This window comes from Canis lupus, chromosome 22 (genome assembly GCF_048164855.1).
Source record: "Canis lupus baileyi chromosome 22, mCanLup2.hap1, whole genome shotgun sequence".
Taxonomy (NCBI): domain Eukaryota; kingdom Metazoa; phylum Chordata; class Mammalia; order Carnivora; family Canidae; genus Canis; species Canis lupus.
In genome coordinates, this window is record NC_132859.1 from 17,934,460 (window position 1) to 17,943,414 (window position 8,955).

The window sequence follows — 8,955 nt, forward strand, 5'->3', positions numbered from 1 at the left end:
TGCAGGATGCCAAATTGCTTTTCATGAAGGTCAAATCTGTTTTTTTGTTTTGTTTTGTTTTTTTGTTTTGTTTTTGGCCAAACTTTTTATTTAGTATTCTGTAGTTGCTTAACACACACTTAAATGGTCTTATTGGGGGAGGGGATAGGAGAGGTTCTTGTAGATTGCCAAGGAAATGTCAGAAAGGCAAAATATGGCCAGCATTATCCATTTGCTTTTTTGGATTTACTTGGTGAATAGCACTTTCCTTACATAGCATCTGATCTCAGGTTTTTCATTACTAAGAACATTGAGATTTCAGTTTGAAGACACTCTGAAATCCTAAGAGTAGCATACCCCGACTACCCTCTAATAGCTAGCTTGTTTGTATAGGCAGAAGGATTCACCTCTCCATTTCAGAAGGCTAGATGTTTGTGGAAGGTCTTAGAATTGCTTTGCCTCATTTACTGGGAAAAATCAGATATAGGAAGTGGCCTTTAGGGACACTTTTAACTTGAAAAGTTACAACACTAGTACACAAGTCAAGTCTTAACACATTTAACATTTGCTTATTGAAAGCAATGTCATAAAGTCAAATAAGATTAAACAGGTTTTACTTTTTTCCCTCACACGAACATAAAAATTATGGAAGGGGAACTTAACAGGAAATTTTAAAAAGGTAACACAATTTTTCCTATTAGTAGTCCTTGGGTAGTTATGACAGAAAAGGTTCCACTTTTTTGTTTGTTTTCTTTGAACGGGGATTTTGGTCCAAAGTTTTGTTTTGTTTTTAATATCTGCTTCTGCCTCCCCCTCTATCAGATCGGCTTCCTCCACGGCCACCACCTCTTGGTGCTCCGTGGCTTGAACTGCTGTAGGAATCACGTGGAGGAGAGTACCCCCTTTCCATAGAAGGGGGAAGCCCTCTTTCTTGTCTGCCAACCCGATCACGACCACTTGAGTAGAGATCACTTTGGCTGCTTGAGTAACTGTCTCGACTTCCACCATATCCATCTTGTGAGCTGCTGTAATCATCGTAGCGACTGCTTCCACCATAAGATGGCACGGGCCCTCGTGTAGGTGGAGCACTACGTGAGTTACCATAGCTCTCATATGAATCTCTGTAGGAACCTCCACTTGGATGATCTGAATAGTCACGATCACGACCATAGCCATCTCTATCACTATAGCCTCTTGATGGGTAGTCATCACGTGAACTGGAATGACCATAATCACAGTAAGTATAATCTCTTGGTGGTGGTGCATAATCTCTTGTATCACGAGAACTTGGGTAATCTCTGCTTGAATAGTTGTCTTTAGTAGACTATCCATCATCTCTTGGGGACAAATACACATCTCTACGAGAGGGCAGGGGTTCCCTTCGAGGTGGGCCTCCATAACTATCTCTGCCGCATGACACAGGAGCTCTTCCTCCCATTCTACTGCTGCTGCGAACTGGTCCTGAAGGGGCAGATCTTTTAGGAGGAGGACCACCAGTTCGTGGTGGTGGTCCTCTTTTTACTGGAAGTGGTCCCCTGGAAGAACTCATGTTAAAATTCATGGAATAGCCACCATCATCCATGTGCCCTCCACGTGAAGGAGGTCCCCTGGTTCCTCTACTTCCTCCTCTTCCACCTCTAAGACCTCTTGGAGGGCCTCTGCTTCTTGGAGGTGGAGGTGGTCCACGTCTACCACTTTCAAATGATGGTTTTGTGGCTTGTTCTACCTTGATGGCTTTTCCATCTAAGGACTTTCCATTCATGTCTCTGGCTGCATCCTTAGCATCTGCTGGGCTCTCAAAGGTGACAAAAGCAAATCCTCTTGATTTGTTGGTTTCACGATCTTTCATCAATAGAACTTCCACTATTCGTCCATATTTGCCAAATACTGCTTCAAGGGCTTTTTCATTTGTTTCCGTATTGAGGCCACCAATGAAAAGCTTTCCTGGGCGATCTGCTTCAACCATTTTTCCCCCTGGTGAGAGTCGGAGGGGTGACGACCGTTCCAAGCTCCTACGAGCTCGCCGGCAGGGGCTTCGTAGCAGCTCAGCATGAGTGAGAGCCACCGGCTCTGAGAGCAGAAGAGGGAAGCCGCTAGCACTACTGCAAAACAAGCTCAAATCTGTTTTGATTGATATGGGGAGCTGGGTCAGAGAAGAGCTCAGACCGGGAAAGGAGAGGACAACAGGCAGAGTGAGTGGAGTGTGGAGGCCACTTTGCAGAACACTGGGACAGGGGAAGTAAGGCAGACCGGTGAGAGGTAGGAAGACAGGAGTTGTGGCCAGAGGATGTGGGTGCAGGTCAGAACCTTCCAGGTTGGCCATCCAAGGGAAGGAGGACGATGGGGTGAGGCTGAGCCTCCCTGCTGATGCCCAGCTCAGGACCTGCTCCACAAGGGAGGCAGAGGGAGCTGTGCAGGGCAGCTTGGCCTAGACTGGCATCCTTGCTTGCACCCCACTTACTGGGGCTTGTGTTTGGGCGAGTTACCCAGCTCCTCCAAGCCTTAAGTGAAATGATCCACGCAAAGCACAATGACAGGTACTTGCTAAGTGTTCAATAAATGGCAGCTGGAGTTACTGGTGGATACTCCAAAAGCGTTTAGTGATTGGATTCTGGGATCTTGGCTAACATTTATTTTTTCTTTAATTTTTTTTATTGGAGTTCAATTTGCCAACATTTAGCATAACACGCAGTGCTCATCCCACCAAGTGCCCCCTCAGTGCCCATCACACAGTCACCCCAACCCCCCACCCACCTCCCCTTCCACTACCCCTTGTTCATTTCCCAGAGTTAGGAGTCTCTCATGTGCTGTCACCCTCACTGATATTTTCACTCATTTTCTCTCCTTTCCCTTTATTCCCTTTCACTATTATTTATATTCCCCAAATGAATGAGACCATATAATAATTGTCCTTCTCCAATTGACTTATTTCACTCAGCATAATACCCTCCCTCCAGTTCCATCCACGTCAAAGTAAATGTGGGTATTTGTCGTTTCTAATGGCTAACATTTAAATACAGATTCAATGTGCCAGCCATTATTCTAAGGGTGTATATCAGATTCAAACCTAATAATAGCCCAATAGTCCTAAGAAGTACAATTATTATCATCAACTCAGTTTGACGAATGAGGTTATCAAGGCACAGAGTGGTCAGCAACTTGCCTAAGGTCCTCAGGCAGATTATAGCTGGCAAGACCTGGACAGCCATGCTCTTACCCCCACCTACAAACCTCTGGGTACCTGTAATACTGGAAATGTCAGCAATCCCAACCACAGATAGGGAACAAAAGTCTGGATTCATTTGGGGGTGGGGAGGAGCTGTTAGAGTCCCAGAAAAACCAGTTGTAATGTCCTGCATCAAGGGTTCCCCGGGGCAGCCTTCAAGGGGGTAGGACCAATGTGGGGTGCCAGGGATCCCTAGCTATGGGGTGCTCCCGTGGGCTGGAAGTCGAAGGCCTCCAGACTTGAGGCCTCTGGGGTCCTATTCTACTCACTGCCAGGGGCTGGCCTGGCTCAGAAAGAGGTTGGAGAAAGGGGCAGGAGGGACAGGACTAGAGACTATGTCTCTGGGAGAAGGTCTAGTGCAGAAGTTCTGGAAAATGAGTGATCTAGGTTCCAAATGCTGCTGCTGAGTCACCCAGGGGAAGTAGATCTGCATTCTGCTCACGTGGAGGAAGACGGGATGTGGGAAACAGTGAACGATTTTCCTCAAACGACTTAAAATTAAAGAGGGTGGCGTAGCTAGCTGAGCAGCGGGTCTTCAGTGTAGGGGGGTGGCGGTGAACTGAGCGTGTTGCTTTGCAGCCGGATAGAGGGTAGAACCGGGTGCAAATCAAGCCCGATCACTCGGCTGTCCCCCGACTTCGGTTTCTCTTTCTGCAAAACATGCATTGTCTCACCTACTGCACAGAGGGCCCGTGAGGATTAATGAGGTAACGTGTGTGTAAATAGCATAGCGTCCGGCCCACGGTCAGGGCGCGGCCCAACGCTGCTGGTAGCCGGGGTCCGTGGCGCGTGCCTCCCGTGCCAAGCCCTCTGCTGAAGGCGTTACGTGCATTAGCTCATTCTGAGTTCTCAAAGTGTGCTACCAGACCTGCCGCATCACGTCCCCGGGAAGCTGGGAGAAAGGCAGGTCCCCAGGCCACCCCACACCTGCGGCATCAGGAATTCCCACGTCTCTACCAGGCTCCCAGGTGCTTACGATGGATGCTAACATTCAGAACTAAACCGCCTAGTTCAGAGCTCCTGGTATGGTTGCTATAGAACAAGCTAAAAATTTTCAGGGTGCATCAAGGGCTCCCTTGATGTAGGGTGACCAACTTCTGAGTTTAGCGCTGAAAGGCCCACATCCTGGGAAACTCCTCAGTCCTGAGCAAACTGGGACTTTCAGTCACCCTATTGACGGTCAGAATGATATCACAGCCTTGGAAGGGATTATGGCGTTGTGGCACAAGAAAGCAAAGCACGCACAGTGAGGGAATCTGCGGGGTGGGTGTTTGGCTGCTCCGGGGACTGATGGTGGTGGAATGTCTGCCATGGCAAGGGAGAGGCCCTGACAGCGGAGGGGCCATCCTTGGGACCCCCAAGTCTTCAGCAAACTCAGAATGGTTGCTAAGGATGAGCTTTCTTTGTGGAAACTGACAGGGGGTGAACTTGAGAGTGGGGAGGCTGTGGGATAAGTTTATCCGACTTAGGCTTAAGGCACGGAGGCCCCTGCTGAAAGCTGTAATAATTATTAATTCGTGTAATAAACATTAAGCTTTGTACTACTAGGCTTCCACCAGGACCTGAGGATATAAAAATGGAAGGGATGTGAATTTGTCGATTGTGACCAGATGAATCAACGAGTCAAGCCAGGCTCCGAGAGGACCTGCTGTAACGAAAAGTGTTAGTTTACAAAAGGCTGGGAAACTGGGGTCCTTTTTAAAAAAACTTTTTAAAAGATTTTATTTGTTTATTCATGAGAGACACAGAGAGAGAGAGAAGCAGAGACACAGGCAGAGGGAGAAGCAGGCTCCCTGCAGGGACCTGGAGTGGGACTCGATCCCAGGACCCCAGGATCACACCCTGAGCCGAAGGCAGACGCTCAACCACTGAGCCACCCAGGCGCCCTGAAACTGGGGTCCTTTAGTAACTTCGGACACAGGCAACTCCAGGCAGCTGTTTCTTTTATTCACTGAAAAGCCAGTGAATGCAGGGGACCAGATAAAGTGGAACCAGCCAGTGGTCTCAGCCCTGGCTATGGAGCTGAATCACCCGGTGCACTTAGAAGTCTTCGCATCTGGGCCCCAACCCAAGCCACCCGCACCAGATTCTCTGCGGTCTCTTCCCCAAGCTTCAGAGTGATATTAATACTAACGCGCAGCCCTCTGCAGACCCCTGGCCTAGGTAGTTATGAATTCAAGAAATGGCATCAGATGTCAAGTGCCTTTGCTACGTGCCATCCTTCCTCTGCCCCCCTTCCCCAGCCAGCTTCCGCCCCAGTGGCAGGCAGCCGGGTAGTCCTGGTGCTGTCAAGCATCCCTAACGTCCTGTCTGCATTTCATCAATTCTGGACCAGGAGGTGGGGGCCTGAGTGGCAGGTGAGGCAGACCACGGTGCGGGGGAGGTGAGTGAGTCATGTGTGGGTCACATACTTAGTCATGTGGGGAACTGCGAGCAGGGGCACGAGCCCCTCCCTCAGGATGTTGTGGGGGCAGGTTCAAGGATGTGTCAACCAATGAAGAATTTTGTCAGAGCTTCTTAGAAAAGTATGTGGATCTTTGCTCCTTTCATTTCCTCTTCCCTCTCTCAGTGCCTGCGAAACTGCCAGAAGGTCCTCAAGTCAGAAAAGGAGACTTTTTTAAAAAATAAATTTATTTTTTATTGGTGTTCAATTTACCAATATACAGAATAACACCCAGTGCTCATCCCGTCAAGTGCCCCGGTCGGTGCCCGTCACCCAGTCACCCCCACCCCCCGCCCTCCTCCCCTTCCACCTCCCCTAGTTCGTTTCCCAGAGTTAGCAGTCTTCATGTTCTGTCTCCCTTTCTGTTATTTCCCACACATTTCTTCTCCCTTCCCTTATATTCCCTTTCACTATTATCTATATTCCCCAAATGAATGAGAACATACACTGTTTGTCCTTCTCCGACTGACTTACTTCACTCAGCATAATACCCTCCAGTTCCATCCACGTTGAAGCAAATGGTGGGTATTTGTCATTTCTAATAGCTGAGGAATATTCCATTGTATACATAAACCACATCTTTATCCATTCATCTTTCGATGGACACCGAGGCTCCTTCCACAGTTTGGCTATCGTGGCCATTGCTGCTATAAACATCGGGGTGCAGGTGTCCCGGCGTTTCATTGCATCTGTATCTTTGGGGTAAATCCCCAACAGTGCAATTGCTGGGTCGTAGGGCAGGTCTATTTTTAACTCTTTGAGAACCTCCACACAGTTTTCCAGAGTGGCTGCCCCAGTTCACATTCCCACCAACAGTGTAAGAGGGTTCCCCAGAAAAGGAGACTTAAGGTTCAGTTTTTGTTGGATAATACACAGCAGTACAGTAAGAATCTGATACAATATGAGAGGCTCCAGAAGGATGCATGTGTGTGTATATATATATATATATATATATATATATATATATATATACACAATTCTGCATATGATTTTGGGGGAGGGAAGGCAGGGTCAGCCACTCCACTGTCACCCCGGGGAAGCGAGGTTACTAACCCCCGCCCCCCCCTGCTGGGATCCCTGGGTTCTAGACCTCGAGGGAGCCTCATAAACCCAATGCCAGAAGGACAGGGGCAGGACCTGGACACCTCTGTCCAGATTGCTTGCTGCTGTCCTGAAGATGAGACTAGGACATTCTTTTACCTGTATGCGGTGGGGGGTTTTATTTTTACTTACATGTATTAATACAGAGGTTTTCAAACTTGAGGGAGCACCATAATCTCCTGGAGGGCTTGTTGAAACACACATTGCCAGAATTTCTGACTCAGTAGGTCAGAGATGGGGCCAGAGAATCTGCATTCCTTTAAGTTCCCAGGGGATGCTGAAGCTGCTGGTCTGGGGACCACACTTTGCAAATCACTTATCACAATTGTTTTACTTCCGTTCATCAGCCCAGGCGTGGGTGTTTAGGAGGAACAGTCCTAAACAGGACTGTTTAGGAGGCGGAGTTTGAGTCAGAGTCCGTGGTTTACGACATCATTGCCAGGATGTACATTCTACTGGAAATGTCCATCAGTGCTTGGCTCCATGTGAACTCAGTTTTCTTTTTTATGTTTACATTTTTACATTACCATGATAACGAGCTTTTTGGCATGCTGTTGGAGCTTTGCAAAGTCAAAGTCCTGGGGAACAAGAGTGTCTGCAGCTTGCATAGAACATCCTACCTGCCAAGTGCCTGAAGAACCCAGAGCTTTCCCATGTCCTTAGCTCAGATTGTGAGTTCTCTTGTTCTTTACACTAAACATAGCTGTCCACACTCGAAGGCAAATATTAGAGTATTTGAGAAGCAAACTGGGGTCCCCTTCCCTTTGTGTAAAATCTCCCTCATAACTAAGGGCATCCCGCTGACCAGGGTTGGGGGGACACTTGTGAGCACACTGCCTTGCCAGGCAGCTCCTGCAGTTGCTACAGGCAGAGGAGCAAACTCTCACAGCCAAGCTGAATGCCAAGGAGGCTTCCTCTGGCTGGACGTGGTTGAACAGGGTCCAAGGCTCGTGAGTCCAGGACTAGATGGTGTCCTGACGCTGGGCTGATGTTCTAAGGCAGTGATAGACTTCGCTGGGCTGCACACATGGATCACCTGCAGATCTTGCTACCACGTGGATTCTGAGTAGGTCTGAACAGGACCCAAGAGTTTGCATTTCCAAGCTCCTGGGTAATGCTGACATCCATGGGAAACCTGGGAACTGCCTCTTCAGACGTGCGTGGAGATGGAGGCAGAGTTTATTTTAAATAGTCCTGGGACCTGGGCAGTTAAACCTTTAATCTTCACAAGTGATGGAACGACTGGGCCCAATAGGTACCTGAAATTCTCATCTAGTCAGCGAACAACCTCCTCAACCACGGAGTACTAGAGCCCCTTGTGGCTCCCCCAGGTGGAGGGATTCCTCTTAATGCACAGATCATAATGGTTCAGCATCCCCATTGGGCTGTGAACCCGTGACGTGGAGACTTTTTCTAATTGAAGTATAGTTGACGTACAATGTTATTAGTTTCAGGTGTACAACATAGTGATTCTACAACTCTATACATTACTCAGCACTCACCACAATAGGTGTAGACAATCACTGGGCTAGGTGGGTTTTTTTTTTATTACCTTGAACAAAATTCTTAAGTACAATTGACACACAATGTTATATTATTTCAGGATACAACTTAGTGGTTTGACAAGTTTATACATTATACTATGTTCACCACAAGTGTAGCTACCATTTGTCCCATTACAACACTTATAGTTTCATTGGCTGTATTTTTTATGCTGTGCCTATTATCCCCGTGACTTACTCATTCCCTACCTGGTAGTCTGTATCTCCTTCCTCTTGCCCAAATTCCCACCCTAATTTCCTCTGGCAACAAAGGTTTGTTCTCTGTATCTGCAGGTTTGATTCAGCTTTTCACTTTCTGTTGTTGTTGTTTACATTCTATTTGTGAGTGGAATCATATATTGTCTTTTTCTGAGGGGCCTATGGGTCTTCGTTCACTTAGCAAAATACCCTCTAGCTCCATCCATGTTGTCTCAAATTGCACAGTATCATCCTTTTTATGGCTGCATAATGTTCCAGTGTGTGTGTGTGTGTGTGTGTGTGTGTGTGTGACATTTTTCTTATCCATTCATCTATTGATAGACACTTATGTTGCTTCCATATCTCGGCTACTGTAAATAATGCTGCAATAAAATAAGGGTGCATACATCTTCTTGAATTAGGGTTTTGTTTTCTTTGGATAAATACCCAATGGCGGAATTACTGGA

The 8,955-nt window shown here is 47.5% G+C and overlaps 1 protein-coding gene across 1 annotated transcript; it reads right to left on the minus strand.

Annotated features, from left to right (window-relative positions):
* Positions 1-528: 528 nt before the first annotated feature.
* Positions 529-2,088, minus strand: LOC140613955 (RNA-binding motif protein, X chromosome-like). Its single transcript, XM_072792571.1, has one exon. It carries the CDS (start codon positions 1,943-1,945, stop codon positions 1,304-1,306), a length of 642 nt encoding a protein of 213 aa, XP_072648672.1. The 5' UTR covers positions 1,946-2,088; the 3' UTR covers positions 529-1,303.
* Positions 2,089-8,955: the final 6,867 nt, after the last annotated feature.